Source organism: Bacillus rossius, chromosome 5 (assembly GCF_032445375.1).
Source record: "Bacillus rossius redtenbacheri isolate Brsri chromosome 5, Brsri_v3, whole genome shotgun sequence".
Lineage (NCBI taxonomy): Eukaryota > Metazoa > Arthropoda > Insecta > Phasmatodea > Bacillidae > Bacillus > Bacillus rossius.
This window is the reverse complement of record NC_086333.1, coordinates 83,911,735-83,927,234: the sequence shown is the minus strand read 5'-3', so window position 1 is coordinate 83,927,234 and position 15,500 is coordinate 83,911,735. Positions and strand designations below refer to the sequence as shown.

The 15,500-nt window shown below is 43.9% G+C and overlaps 1 protein-coding gene and 1 long non-coding RNA gene across 4 annotated transcripts in view; one reads left to right on the top strand and one right to left on the bottom strand.

The window, feature by feature from the left end:
* The window catches only part of LOC134532162 (UDP-glucose:glycoprotein glucosyltransferase), a 45,100-nt gene extending 37,042 nt beyond the window's left edge, over window positions 1-8,058 (top strand). For all 3 annotated transcript variants that reach the window (XM_063368538.1, XM_063368537.1, XM_063368536.1), the window contains exons 23-25: window positions 32-148; window positions 2,052-2,205; window positions 4,561-8,058. In XM_063368538.1, coding sequence (XP_063224608.1) covers window positions 32-148; window positions 2,052-2,205; window positions 4,561-4,589 — 300 coding nt within the window. In that variant the 3' untranslated portion in view covers window positions 4,590-8,058. The remainder of the gene's footprint in view (window positions 1-31; window positions 149-2,051; window positions 2,206-4,560) is intronic.
* Window positions 4,390-9,993, bottom strand: LOC134532163 (uncharacterized). Its single transcript, XR_010075129.1, has 2 exons — window positions 9,597-9,993; window positions 4,390-9,477 (listed from the first exon to the last, which is right to left on the bottom strand). It is a non-coding gene; the product is annotated as an uncharacterized LOC134532163 (long non-coding RNA).
* Window positions 9,994-15,500: the final 5,507 nt, after the last annotated feature.

The following is a 15,500-nucleotide window of genomic DNA, read 5'->3' as shown; positions in this document are numbered from 1 at the left end:
CGGTCATGAGGTGGGACGGGGGTGTGTGCAGGACCTGCCCAACAACATGATCCACCAGGTGGCCCTCAAGTCCCTGCCGCAGGAGTGGCTGTGGTGCGAGACGTGGTGCGACGACGCCTCCAAGCCGCTCGCCAAGACCATCGACCTGGTGCGAGCCGATACCACTACAATTACTGCACATACATAACGTGGTGTCCCCCTGATACAATACACAGTGGCGGATCCAAGGGGGGGCCCCTCCCCCTCGAAAAACCAGTTGTCTGCTACATTAATGTTGCCGACAAAAGTGATTGTTTCTGAAACCAATAAAATATTTTAATATAATTAATGAATTTCTTGTAGAATCATAAAATCTGGTGGTTGGATGTTATGTGTAGTGTGAGTAGATGAAATACAAATGTAGTAATTTTGAGACATTTGTTTTCTCTGGCTGCTCTGAAATCCTAGGGTGAACCTCTGGATCCACCACTGGCTGAATCATACAACATAGTTATGTCATTTTAAAGCCTTAATGAAGACCGAGTGAGTCATTGTTAAGAAGAGCTACAGATTTTCTCTCAGAGCTCTTCACGTTTCGTGCTCGCTATCAACCACCGATTCCGAACCGATACAGGGAAAAACACATTTTGGTTAAAACATTTTTAAAAAATTTTTTTAAATCACCAAAAAATGTATATAAATACAAAAACAAGTAAGTGCTTTCCTAAAGATTGCTGTCGTTAAACATGAAGGCTTCTATGAGCTTCATAGGAAAGTGTCAACAGGTGAACACAATTTACAAAGCCATTCATCAGCTCACTATAGAAATATTTAACCACACTAGTACCGATTACAGAATTTTTAGATTTTTATTTTAAAAAATTCTTAATTTTCAATGACTGTCTTTTAGTGCCATAAAATTTTCCTCGTGTGCTGAAAAGTCTCTCAGATGTAACACTAGTAGCAAATACACACATGTACTTTGCAGCAGAAAGACATAATTTCTAATGTAGATAGATTACTTATTTATTTGCATTAACTTCTCCAAAACTGATATCCGCAACTGCATAGTTGTGTTTAGTCTAGTCACAAAACAAACATACTCAGTTTTTGGTTTATAAATGGGAAAAAAAGAAGAAAAAATACTCTCTACAATTTGTAAATTAGGCTCCCCCCCCCAATTTGTTTGTTGTCAGTCCATTAGTTGCTTGATGAAATATGAATTTACAAATGGAGACTGGAAAATTTAATTTGTTAGTACGTAATTAAAATTATATTAAATAAGATATTTTAAATATACGCAACCATGAAATACGGTAGATTGATACAAGAAATACAAAGTTTAAAAGAGAATTTAAAATGTACAAGATTGCGAGAATTTATACATGATTATAATTCAAGAACGGCAATTCTAATACCTAATTAACGCATGCGGCAGCGAAAATTCGTGGTACCAGACATTTATACGGAAATGCATTTCATGTGTTCGTGTTGCACGGAAACATTGTAGTAATTACGTTATGGGAAGCCTCCTATTATTGTGTAATTTTAAAAAATTTACCTTTATAAACTGGACACAAGTTAATTAGAAAAAATCTCCGTCACAATATTACGATATTTTTTTGGAATTTCCGGGGTAATATTTATGTTGTGATATTTTTAAAAAATTTACATTTTGAAATGTATCTAATATATTTGTAGATATGTAATATCAAATGTGGTTAGATGCACAAATAAAACTGATTAGTATTATTTTCTTTACTGAAGGAAAAATCATTAAGTAGCATTTAAAATACAGTTATTTGTTACTTTTTATCACACAAAATGCAATGCAATGTTACGTACAGTTGTGACAGCTAATAAGGCTATTTTAGTAACCATTGGTATCAAAGAATTTGAAAATTTTTTTGATTAGAAATGTCTATTTGAATGTCCAGTTATTGTATTCAAGTTGAAAACTGTTGAGTACTCGCAAGCCCTACTGCTGACTTGTGAGCCTGGCGCTCACGGCCAAAGGGCTGTGAAGGGCTGTGAAGGGCTGAGCGACTGAGGAGCTGGTGGGTGGTGCGCAGTGCAACAACCCGCTGACGAAGGAGGCCAAGCTGACGGCGGCCATGAGGATAGTGGAGGAGTGGAAGGACTACGACGCCGAGATCAAGCGGCTGCAAGCCAAGATAGACGACCTTCACTCCGAGGACCTGCAGCACTCCCCGCACGCACTGCCAGGTACTGCTCTGCTACACTCGCACGCACTGCCAGGTACCACTCTGCTACACTCGCTCGCACCGCCAGGTACCGCTCTGCTTCACTCGCTCGCACCGCCAGGTATTGCTCTGCTACACTCGCACGCACCGCCAGGTACCGTTCTGCTATACCTGCACATGCTGCCAGGTACTGTTCTGCTTCATACGCACGTGTTGCCAGGTATTGCTCTGCTTCATACGCACACACCGCCAGGTACCGCTCTGTTTCATTCGCCTGCGTTGCCAGGTATTGCTCTGCTTCATACGCACGCGTTGCCAGGTATTGCTCTGCTTCATACGCACGCGTTGCCAGGTATTGCTCTGCTTCATACGCACGCGTTGCCAGGTATTGCTCTGCTTCATACGCACGCGTTGCCAGGTATTGCTCTGCTTCATACGCACGCACAAGTTTTGTTGTAAAATATTCAATTTGGGTGTGTTTGTTGTACCTATAGTAAATGATAAAAAATTTTTAATTTTAATTGAATTTGTTTTACAAATCATTAAAGATTTTGTTGAAATTTTGCAATAGTGTGGCCAACCCCCCTTATACCGGGGTAGTTGAACACGTCCGCACCCGCCACGCCAGTCCCTTATACGCGTCTCTACATACATATTGATAATGGAAGTGTAGTAAAATTAACTTAAATAGACGCGCATGGACTGGCTTAAAATTTGACCAGTGCGCAAAAACAATCATTAAAGTACTAAATTGACCGACAGCCCTGCTAAACTTATTGTGATAGTTAATATATATATAATGAATTACCAGAAATAAAACGATCAGCATTAAGTACGGTAAAAAGGGAAAGCAAGCTATAAATCCAATTCGTGATACCATTTCAATTACTATAATTAAATCTAAAGTACGTTGGTGACATTCGCATACAAACACTGTTACACTATACTTAAAATAAACCAAAGTCCCATAAAGTCTATTACGGAGGGGGGAAGGGTGGATAAACGAAATAGTGACGTCTAGATAGTTCTACCAGTAATTTCCATCGCCGCACTCTGTTTTAAACACGTCGCCCGCAACTCAAATCAGCGGAGCCAAAAGTTACAAATCCAGTTCTCGCACTTACTTGTTCTAGAGGCATACCTCTGTAGTCGGTGTGCGCCGGGGTCGGATGTAAACCCCGCTCACCTTGTAGCGCCTGTAGCCTCGCGCTACATTGATGACCAGTGCACTAGGCCCACGATATCGCAGTCTCATACACCACCACTGGTGTTACTTCGCCGATGGTGTCGTGGCATTACCGTCATCTTCAATATTAATCACGTAACGTCACACTCGTAGCTCATCGCTGAAAAAACCAATTCTCGTCTCTGCCGACTAGTTCTGCGGCCCGCGGTCAACACACACTGTCTGTCCGTCAAAAACAGCTGACCGCCGTTTCCCCTCTCTCGTCAGGTGACGTCACCCCCCCTCCTGTCCAGTCACCCCTCACTTCGCTCGATCGTTCTGGTTAAATCTAGCGGTGGCCACTACCGAATAAGAATAATAAGCGTACAACTAAACAACAAATAAATAATTTACATATACCATTAACTAGTATAATACTATAAATAATATTATAAAACAATTTACTCATCTTAAAACAAACTTTTACGCACAATAAAAATTATAATAAAAATCAAGACGACTGAGGCCGCTACAAATGGCCTCAATAGTTTTCTAAGTACGAACCGTGTTGTTGCAAAGTGACAAAATTATGGTTTGTTCAGGTTTGCATTTGTGCAGTTTAACTGTAGATTAGACCTGGCAAATTAATTTGCAGCAGTGCATAGGTAATATATAATTCCTGCAAAGTGGAACATCGTAGAAACAGGCCAGGAGTGCATCAAACCAAGTGTCTTCGGGCTTGAGTCTGTGCGCCGGTGGCTGGTCGAACAAGGCCTGTCTCGAGTGGTCAGATCGCTCAAGGCCGTTCCTCAGGCCGGTCGATGCTGGTTTTCTCGCAAGGAGGAAACGTGGTCTCAACTTCCGCACCAGTACATTCCGTTGGTTATCCACGTCACCATGTCAGCCGAGGAAATAAATGAGCCTGAGATAACAGACTGGATCATGGAAGTCCATAGTCCTGGAGTTTTGAGTATGATTTTTGTTTGTTATTTATGTTGTTGCTTATTGTTTGATATTTACATGCAACTCTGTTCTCGTGGATTTTTATTTTTTTATTTTTTTTTAAAATCAATCCAAATAAAATGTTCTCCATGATAGTTGTGTATCTCATTTTTAACAATTTGTAATTTTAAAACTAAAATTGATGTGAAAATAAAACAATGAAATGTTGCTCTCACACACACTCGGTAAGGATTGTTTTTCGACTCGCAGGTGACCACCGGCCGCACTCGGAGTTATGATGCCACAGCTCCCGTGACACCGTGATCAAGTGTGGTGTCACGACAGCACTGCTGTCGTGAAGTGGACACAACTGTGCTGTGCCCGCGCCGTCGTCTTGTGTAGAGACACATCCTGTTCCGTGAGCAAGCCCGGTGGTCGAGGACATTGTTCGCCGTGCCGTGGCCTCGGGGACCACGGGCCGTGTGGCTGGCCGGCGCAGACGAGCAGCGCGGGCGGGCGATTCTTCTGTGATTCCCGAAGCTGATCTGCTTCAGAAGCAGCGTTTATTTCCTGGGGCGTAGTTATTTATTACAAGCAAGGTTCATTTTTAAACTGTACAATATTTTATTTTAAACTTTAGAGGTGAAACAAAGCTTGACGGCCGAATTGTAACGTACGACGTGACGAAACAGTTTAACAGCTATCTGTAGAGTTATCTGATGGCTTGGCCTCAGTGTGAGGTTAATTTTTTTGAGTGGATTTTGTACATTCGTGGGAGCATAAATAAGTTTCGCAAGACTAAAAGTGGTAGTGAGAGTAGCAAAACTAGTTTTGTGCATGCATGTTCAGTGTATGTTACTTGTGATCATGCATGCATTTGCAAACTTAATTCCAGGAACCATGCATTATTTTTCATACTTCATACTTTGAAGTTGTTATAAGTTAAAATCTCAGATCAGTATACTTTTCAGAAATGGTCCTGTTATGGTAAATACAAATACTTGGTTAGAAAAAGTTGTATTTTATTTTCACATTAAAATATGTTATTTTTGAAGTATGATCATAAAAATACCCTTGCTTCCATTGTGTTAAAATATTGCTATATTTGAAATTTTTTAACAATTTAGTTTCAGTTTTAGGAGAAAAGTTTTTTTATAAGTCACAATGCAATAGTACGATCTCTTTTTTTAATGCAAACGTTGTCATAAAATATTTTTGAGTTTTGATATTCAATACGTATTTATTAGAGTACAAAATCAAATTACTTTTGATTCACTCCGTGTAAGGAATCGAATGACGTGCTCTGTGCGTGAGACAGAGGGTTGCCAGCCCTGGTCCCGTGGGCGCAAACAAGAACATCAGGCCAGTTGACGTACCAACCAGGGTTTGCCGTGGGTTTTTTTGGTCCGGGAGACATTCACCCGTGAGCAGACATGCCGAGTAGACGTCTTTACGGACGGTCAGAGCTCGGTTCGAACCTGTGTGAACCGAGTCCAAACACTGAACTCACAGCGGGAAGTGCAAACAGCCCAATATGTTATCCACCTAAAAAAATGAACTCAAAAGATAAACTAAACTATACACACCTTGAATGATTTTACTGATGCAGTGAAGCCATTTTATTGTATCCTGCTTATTAACTTTCTCTTGCTCTCCACTTCACTGGTTGGAAATCCCAGGATTTCATTGATAAATAAGAGTAAGGTGTGAATTTCCTTTGTGTAACATTTCTGCTGTAGCATTTTCCACTTGTGTGTGAAGCAGGCGTTAGTCAGGAAATACTAAGAATTAATCTGTGACCGTCATTGGATGGTTGTACTTGTCCGAAGGGCAGGGTCTGGCCTTGTGCTGTGCTGTCTGAAGGGTTGTTCGCAAGAGAACGTATTTTTAAAAATAATTCAAGGATTTCTTTAATATTACTTAATCTGTATTAAATATAGTTTTGTTTGCTGTAGTGCAAAGTTCAAAGATCATTGTAATTAATGAACTGTGTAAGGGGCATTTTCTCAAGGGGTTGCTAAAAGTATCAAGCAATTTTTTTTTTTTAATATATTTTTTTTTTAATTTAGCTTAAATAAAAACATTTTGTTGTTTGATTTTTGCTAATTTAAGTTTTACTATACATTCTTCCCTCTTACTCACGTGCGAGATATTTTACACATGTCGCTATTTTACTATTTAGTTTTGCAAGCGCTGTAGGTATGGCATTACGTGAGGCATATACATAACTACGTAGTCCTGTTCAGAACAATACAGTTTTCATAACAGCGTTTAGTCACTACTTTTTTCAGTATAGCTGTTATTTCTAGTTTTTCAAATTAAATTTCAGTGAAACAATATTGAATGGTTTACATGTTTTGAACAAAGGTAACTTGATAAACAGGAAACACTTATAAGCAAAAAAATATAACTAAAAAAATTTGTAATTTGTTTTAACCAATCTTTAAATTTTACAATGATTTTTAATTTTTTTTTAATATCTTCTTTAATTTTAAGGTGGGTGGAATGTTTCTATTGCTCATAAATTTTGTTACGTATAACACTTTGCCTTGATAAATGTTGTGTAGAGTTTGAGTTTATAACCAGACAGAAGATCAGATACTTGGAAGGACATTATCACTGTGATGATATTTGTTGTAGCATGTTTTGTGTGTATTTTATCTTATTTATCTAGTATTGTGTACCGTTTGTGTTTGACATGTTGCTTGAATCCTTGCCCTGTGCTAGCATCCACAGACGGCTGTCTTCGTTACGAGTCCTTCTTTCGCCACTGAACAAAGATACATAAGATAGGAGCATTTTTTTGAAAGAATTTTTGCCATAGTTATATTTTTATGGGCCATGAGTTTGTAAGTTTTTCTTTGTTCAGGGAAGTATTTACCCTATACTTTACACCATTAACAAAACATATCGTAAAAGAAGTACTATTGGTTTTTACTTTATTTTTTTTTTTGTTTTCTATGAATTTCATTTTGTCAAAAACTTATGTTTATCATTTGTGCATAAATTTTTCTGATTGTAACATTATGTTCAAACATATCCAGTGGAATATTTTTGCTTGATGTATTCCAAAGAATTTCCTGTGAACATAACAAACCTCAAATAACAAAATAAAAATAAAAATTTAAAAAAATGCATCATCTCAGCTATTGTTCCAAAAGTAGTCTTATGAACTGTAGTGAGTTTACAGCAAGTTTTTCTCAGACTAACGAAAAGCCAATCACGTTGCTCAGAACTGTCACTGAAAGTGTCGCTAGCAGTCTCCACAAGGAGCCCCCATACAGACGTTGTCTCCCACACGGGTTGGTTGCTGGTAGTCTGCCCGGTAGCTTGCAGTGAATGGGTTAACTTTCACGAGACCACGAGAGCGTGTTGTAGGCCTATTTTTGAAAAAACTCGTCTCACCGAAGCTTCAGACTACTAAGTGTTGTGTGCCAACTCGTTGGAGTGTCAATGCCCTCAGTTCTGGGCAATTTTGTAATTTTAATAGTTTTAGAATTTTAGTTGCTTGTTTAGTAAGTAAAATATTATGTACTACAAAAGAATATGACGTAACTTACACTGTGTGTTCACGTGCTGGTCTGTGCACTGCATGGCTGTACAGTTTCTTTGACTTCTATCACCTGTTTGGCATTGAGTAAACTTCATCCTGTTTTGAATGTAATATTTCTTGTATCTTTGTTCCTACGTGTGTGTGACGTGTGTAAATAGTTATTGAAAAGTGTTGTCGTAGATAGCAAGGTACGAGAATAAACCGTTTCCAAAATTTGTGTTTCTTTTATTCCTTGAGCTGTCTCTTGAATGGTGCTTTAGGCCGGATAGGCCTGATACCAGGTTCACTAATTGTATGTATTCACTGTGGATTCGAGTACTGTGGTGAAGCACCAGAGGTTGAATTCAATATAGAAGAAGAGTTGGACGATGTACTGCCTGTTGGTCGAAGTGGTGTTCTATGTAGATCAACACCTGAGCCAAAACAGCAAAAACAGATGGATTTTTAACCAAAGTTTTGTATAAATCATCGCAATAAAATTTCAACTATATTTCATATATTTTTTTTTTAAAGGGGGACCCCCCCAGGGGGTCCACTATGCTAAAAATACGCTAAACTTTGAGTCTGCAAAGGTACATAACATGGGTGGTAACACTTGATGAGTACATTTTTTAATTACAAAGAAAAATACAATATAATATATACAATATTCACTGGGCGAGACCCCTCCCGACGACCAGGTCCTAGGGGGCCGATGATCTGCGTGGTGTGATGGTGATGTGTGGGTGGTGGGTGTGAGCAGGCCCTTTGGCCTAGGCCTGCCTCCGCCGGTCTGTGTCCAGATCGGTGAGTGCGTTGGGGTGGTCTAGTGGTGATGGGGGGCATCGTGGCGTCCTCAGTCCCGCAGTGCTGGTCCCCGGCGTTATCCGCCGGCCCCTCCGGCGGCGGCGTCATCTTCGTCTGCAAAGGCCTCTTCCTGGAGGTCGGTCGTGAAGAGGGGGCGTCTAGGGTGGGGAGGATCGGCGATGAGTCGGATGAGGGGGTTTGTGCTAGTGTTACAGCATTGCTCATAAATCATACCAAAGCCGATGGAAAGTTAATCACGCTAAATGCTACCAGTTTTGTTACGTTGCGGCAGTGTAGGTAAATAAGATTAAGTACATAAATACTGCTATTGACCTTGCACACTGCTGTAACAGTGGACCTTTTAGTATCACAAGGACATGAGGAATGAACAGAAACAAGGTGTGATTCCGTCTGAATATAATTACTCTATATTAATTTAAATGATGAAACTTATAACAGTCGACTGAGAGACAAATGTATAACAGATATTAAAATGTGTTGAAATACAATTTCATTTACATAATTAAAAGAGCTCTCGGATATGTTAAAAAATATGGGCCGGCCCTAATCAGATTATTAGAGGTTTCATTTAATATAAAAAACAAATTAATTTTATAAAAAATACGAAGAGGCACAATCACAATGTAAGTTCTTAAAGTCCAGAACGAAAGTTGTATATAGTTCTAATCTCTTCAAACGTAGTAATTTAAATGATATTTCAAAGGTTCATAAATATAGTAGGACCGGAGGTCATGCTCGCTGGCCGGAGTCCAGCAGTCAACATGGCGTCAGGGCGCCTGTTTGTTGGAGAGGGAGTGTGCGGCTCCGCATCCGGCTCTTGGACCTGTCTGTGAACAGTCCGAATCAAACATGATCAGAACTGGTACACAGACAGTTAGCAAACTGGGCAGAAAATGCCTGCAAAAAGATAAGGGGAGGTCAGGGAATAAAACTGATAGGAACTCACCAGACAGGAAAGGTAGCTTCTAGAGCCCGAAGCGTAGCACGTCCGGTTCTGAAGATCGCGGGAGTCGCGGGTGTTTCCATAATGTAAAAATATTTAAAAAAATAACTACTAAGTATGCTGTGTACAGATAGACTAAACTACTTAAAAGAACTTATAGGGATAGCATCCCTTGTCTAATTGACTACATCTTCGGTTATGGCCGAACAGAAGTCTTGATGTGCGTCTCGCTGATCCGCAGATAATCTAATGAAGACTGTCTGGAATCGCGACGCGAAGTGTCCCCGGAAGGGCTGTGTCTCTTAATTAAAAGGAAAAACTCATTCAAAAGGTGGGGGGATACTTTGGCGTCCGGACCGAAAGGTTGAAGTTCTCCGAGTGGAAATCACAAAAAAAATCTGAATTTGATATCTCGAGGTTCGTAGCATTGGCCGATTTTAGCGCTATCTGTTGAGGGGTGTCCGAAACAAAAAGGGATCGACTCGCCCGAGGCGTCTGCTACAGACTGGGGCTAATGGCGCAGCCGGTGCTGCTCTCTGGTAGCCGGCAAAAAGACTACAGAGGAAAGTAGCTGGGACGTTAGCAATGTCGCCACCAGGTGCTGGCGACAAGTGCAGAAGCTACTATTTCTGCCACTAGATGTGTGTGGTCCATATTTGCACATATTTTTTCTGTGGCAAATCGTCCTTGAAGTAGGCCACTGCCTGGCGAGTTCACGTCAGGGCAATGATCCTGGGCTAAATTCTGAGAACCAAAAGGGGGTGACTGGGGGGTGAGGGTGGACAAAAAACGCAACGAGGCTGGGAAAGAGGGTCCACGAGATACTCGGTCGCGCCGTGACTCGCTGGGCTCAGCGGGCCTCTGAGAAATAGAGCTTGCAAGCCAGAAGCGCTCTATGCAAATTTAGTCATGTAGGGAAATAAAATTACAGACCATGGACGTGACTGCAAGCGGGAGAAATGTCATCCGGGCTGCTAACGACGTCTTTAGACATGCAAAAGATCAGATTGGCCCCTGAGAAAAGATGCCTCGGGCCACTGCAGCAAAGTTTAACTAAGTAGAGTACACCAGCCTAAAAAAGTGTAAATCACCCAATTGTAACCAAATTATATGGAAAATAAAATTTCCAAAAATAATTTAATATTATAATAAAAATTTAAAAAAAAACGTGCCGAAATACCTAATTTCCGGCACACTAGTTGAACATTTGGCAAGGAATTTGGTGGTGGTTTTGTGGATGATTTCATGGATGTGAGGGAGTTGGGTTTGCTTTAGGAGCAGGGCCGGCACGTCCATATAGGCGAACTTGGCAACCACGGGGGGCGGCGCAGCACGACACATAACAGCTGATATAATATGTTTAACGATTATTGAAACTAGATGAAAATGGATTTTTGTAACAGTTTGGAATTTTTATAGTGATATAAGTAATTATTTAAAGTCCACGGTGACCTGTCTATGATTTGTAATAAGTAAAAAAGTAAAAAAAAAAAACACAAGCCTGCTTACATTTGATTGTTGACAAAATCTTAGGCTTACGTGATGTATTTTGAGGCAAGGAAATTTTTTTTTGTGGTGTCCGGTTGGAGGAAGGGGGGGGGGGGCATTAAGGTTTTTCGCCTAGGGTGCCAATTTACCTTGCACCGGCCCTGTGTAGGAGATCTTGTCGGAGGGTAGCAGGGGGTAGTCCAAGGATGAGTCTTGTGCCAGGAAATACGCTCGGGTGATAGGTCGGAGGTTGAAGAGGGAGGAGTGAGCCCACGTGGGGCAGGCGTATGTGAGGTGGGAGATGACATGTGACCTGTAGACCGTGACTCGGTTGTGGAGGGAGGTGCCAGAGGTGGGTCGTAGGACTGGGGAAAGTTGCCCCATGACAGCATGGGCGTTGGTTGTGGCATTGTTGAGGTGTGGTAGGAAGGTGAAGGAGGCGTCCAGTGTGACACCCAGGTAGGGGACTGTGGGTGACCAGGGGATGGGGTAATTGAGAATTCTTGGGGGATGGTCTTGGCGTGGGTGGTAGCGGGAGAAGAGGATTGAGTCGGTTTTGGTGTGGTTGATTCCGATGCCGTGAGCCAGGAACTGGGTGTTCAGGGAGGTGAGGCCGCGGCTGAGGCGGTCCCCGAGCATCCGCTCAGAGACTGACGAGGCCAGGAGACAGGTGTCGTCCGCGTACTGGACTAGGTAGGTGCCTGGAGAGGGGTGAGGTCGGCGATGTGGAGGGCGAAGAGAAGGGTTCTCAGGATGGCTCCTTGTGGGATGCCGGCTTGGACGGATCTTGGGTTGGAGAGGACACCCTCTACTCTCACCTGGAAGAATCTATCCTCCAGGAAGGAGCAGAGGTGGCGGGTCAGGTGAGGGGGGAATTCAGTGGCTGTGAGACGGCGAACGAGTTGCGCATGTGGGACCGAGTCAAAGGCTCGGGCCAGAGGTCAATGAGCACCATTCCCGTGTGTTGGCAAAACTCATATTTTATAATGTTGAAATATAGGTATTTTTTAGTGCATAAAATGTTCGGGTTTCATATTACAAAAAAAATATTCCCTCAAATGTTATATGAATCTCACGTGACAAACCACTAATGTGTTTAAACTTATCAGCATCTATTGAGAGTAATTAAAAATATTTTGTTTGCATTTTGTATAAAATGTATTCTTCTACAAGAATGGTTCTTATGAATTTTGCTCTCAAGTGCACAGATAAAATTTTATTTAGGTAAAAGCTAAGATATATTTGTCATTTTGCAATTTTTTTATTACATTTTTGAAGATCTAAATGATCCTGTATTTCAGTACATTTTCAGAATATTTAAACATGTTGTGCAAGAAATGTACGAGAAATGTATTTCCCTTTAAAAATAGCAATTATCCCTTTCTGCCAGAAATGGACTGGAAGTGAGTTATTGAGGAAATCTGAAAAAAAAGTAGCCTTTTTTTTAGCAGTTTCTCAAGATGGCGGAAAATGCAACAGTGGGGGAAGGTGTAAAACTTTGGTTTTTCAAGATATCTACACTGGGCTCCAGTTAAATATCTTGATCTTACCGCTGACGCCTTATGCCTTCTGCCGGGGTGATGTTAAGGGTGTGGAGTTGCTTTTGGGCGCCAACTAGCAATATTAACTACGTGCTAGTGCGTAGCCAAGACTCTTGACTCAGGGCGTGACGTCGCCACGTGGCCGGCAGGCAGTAAGGGTCGTTCCGTCAGAGTTACCCCCGGCTGTTTTAGCCACCAGGGACGCTATGCTACGGGTGTTGTAAAAGATATGCGGAGGCTCAATTTAAAGTTTTATTATAAGGCACGCTATACATGTGCTGCGTCGTGCATGGCCCGCTTACTGGGAGCTGGGCTCTACAGGCCACATTTCTGATGGGCTTGTGCCGCGCTACCCTAATGTTTCGTGCACACTTCACACTCCACTAACCTTAAAGAGTATTTAAGTAACACTGGGAGTTCCGGTGATGAGCACGAATTAAGTAAGGGGTGAACTCAGGTCGACTAACCGGACTGTCCGTGAGGCTCGGAGCTGATGGGTTTAAAACTCACGCAATTTTGGTAGAGATGGCAAGGGCGGAGGTCGAGAGGCTCCGCGGGTGACCCGCGACTAGTCTCCTTGGAGGGCGGTGATCAACTGGCGATGGCTGTGACGTCCGACGACTCCCCAGCCTCGCTCCCGCGAAAACGTGTCGTGTGCAAAAGTAATCCCGGGCCATGCACGCTGCCTGATCGTGTTAAAGTCCAGAATTACAAATAACATTTAATCATAGCCATTACTCAGTTAAGATTGTTTTTAAGAGCGCTGAAAGTTAATTACAAAGTCCAGATAATCAGGTCACCTCACAGTACCCCCGTGGTCGACTATCGCGTGGGCAACAGTCGATTAGACGGGGCAGCTTATGTTCGAGGCGTTGCACCACCCTGCACCCTGGTGCGTTCACGTCGCACACGCTCGGGGCGAGGCGGCGATGTGCCATAGCAGTCTGTGCGAATTCGAGGAGCACTAATGGTTGGCGTCACCGCTGTGATGAATAAATCAGAACATTTTCTAGAAAATGCAGGAGCATATCGTGACTATCTTTGGAACTCCTGAAGCAACTATGCTTGGTTGGTTCGTGGAGACACGTGACGTGATGTTCCTCTGTTTTGTATTTTAAGTGTCTGCAACTTAAGGCTTTTACAAGAAAAAACATGTGCGCGCGCGGGTACGACACCAACCATCGGTGTATCCTCGGGTCACTCTAGGGTCGATGGTCGGTCCTGCCCCTGGGGGTCACCTCAGCCAGGGGGAACACCCTGGCTCACCACCTTTGTACCAGGTCGTGGTTAGTGGCTTCATGGGGGCCGACACCCGGGCCAAGATCCTGAGGACCATTACCATCTCGTGTCGCGCGCGGTTCCATGTGCTGGCGTCTCCTCAGCTGCTATCAGCCACCCCAGTCATTCCATCTCCTTGTCCCATCACCACGAAGGCAGCTGGGAATTGTTGCAGAAAAATGCTTCTGTGGTTTTGGTGCAACACAGGTTGTAAGCAATTTATTGAACGAAACAAAATCATTATATTTTGTGAACAAGAACACTTCACAGGAACACGTGGGTTGAGTGAGGCTCGGCTCACTGCGGGCAGGAGGCGTCCAGGATCTCGCGCAAGGTGCTCGCCGTGTCGTGCAGCGACCCCAGGATGCTGACGTCCTTCATCTTCTCCCCCAGCAGGTTGTGCAGCGCGGAGCTGGGCCGCCCCCAGATCTGGGACTCCTCGTACCTGCTCTGCAGGCTGGTCACTTCGCGGAACACGTCGCTCAGCACCTGCTGCAGGCCGACCTCGGCCGTGCCGCATTGCACGTCCAGCGTGGTGGTGGCTGATATTCTGCCGCGTGGCTCGTCCTGCACATTGCCGGCTGTCGTTCTGCCACATGGCAGGGCATCACCGGCACGTGACATGTCCAGCGTGGTGGTGGCTGTCATTCTGCCGCGTGGAACATCCTGCACATTGCCGGCTGTCATTCTGCCACATGGCAGGGCATCACCAGCACGTGGCACGTCTAGCGTGGTGGTGGCTGTCATTCTGCCACGTGGAATGTCCTGCACATTGCCGGCTGTCATTCTACCATATGGCAGGGCATCACCGGCACGTGGCGCATCCAGCGTGGTGATGGCTGTCATTTTGCCGCATGGAATGTCCTGCACATTGCCGGCTGTCATTCTACCATATGGCAGGGCATCACCGGAATGTGGCACATCCAGCGTGGTGGTGGCTGTCATTTTGCCGCATGGAATGTCCTGCACATTGCCGGCTGTCATTCTACCATATGGCAGGGCATCACCGGAATGTGGCACATCCAGCGTTGTTCTGGTTCTCATTCTGCCACGTGGAACATCCTGCACATTGTCAGCTGTCGTTCTGCCACATGGCAGGGCATCACCGGCATGTGGCATGTCCAGCGTGGTACTGGTCGTCATACTGCCACGTGGCGCAACCTGCACATTGCCAGCTGTCGTTCTGCCATGTGACGTCCCCAACACTTTGATGTAGTTTAATCCACCTCGCGGGATCTCGACGTTGGTTTTTGAATGTCTTGCCACATTGCTGGAGTCCGGTCTGCAACGTGAGGTTTCCAGTTTGTGGGTTAAGGTCACTTCCTCACTTGGAGTTTCCGGCTGTTTACGCTGCGCAGTTGCCACCTTCTGGCTCCCAGAGGCGGCAGAGGTGGCAGAGGTGGCAGAGGTGTCTGCTGCTGGCCTGGCGCTCACCGAGTGGCGTTGCCGTCGCGGGTGGCCGGCGCTGATTCCCGAGTCTCTCGTGGGCACGTCCTCCGCCCTGTCCCGAGCTGGGGCCTCCGTGTCCCTCGTAGGGCGCGTGCTCCTCCGGGGGCCCTTGCCGGAGTCGTGGGGCCGACTGGGTCTCGGCGCGGCGGCG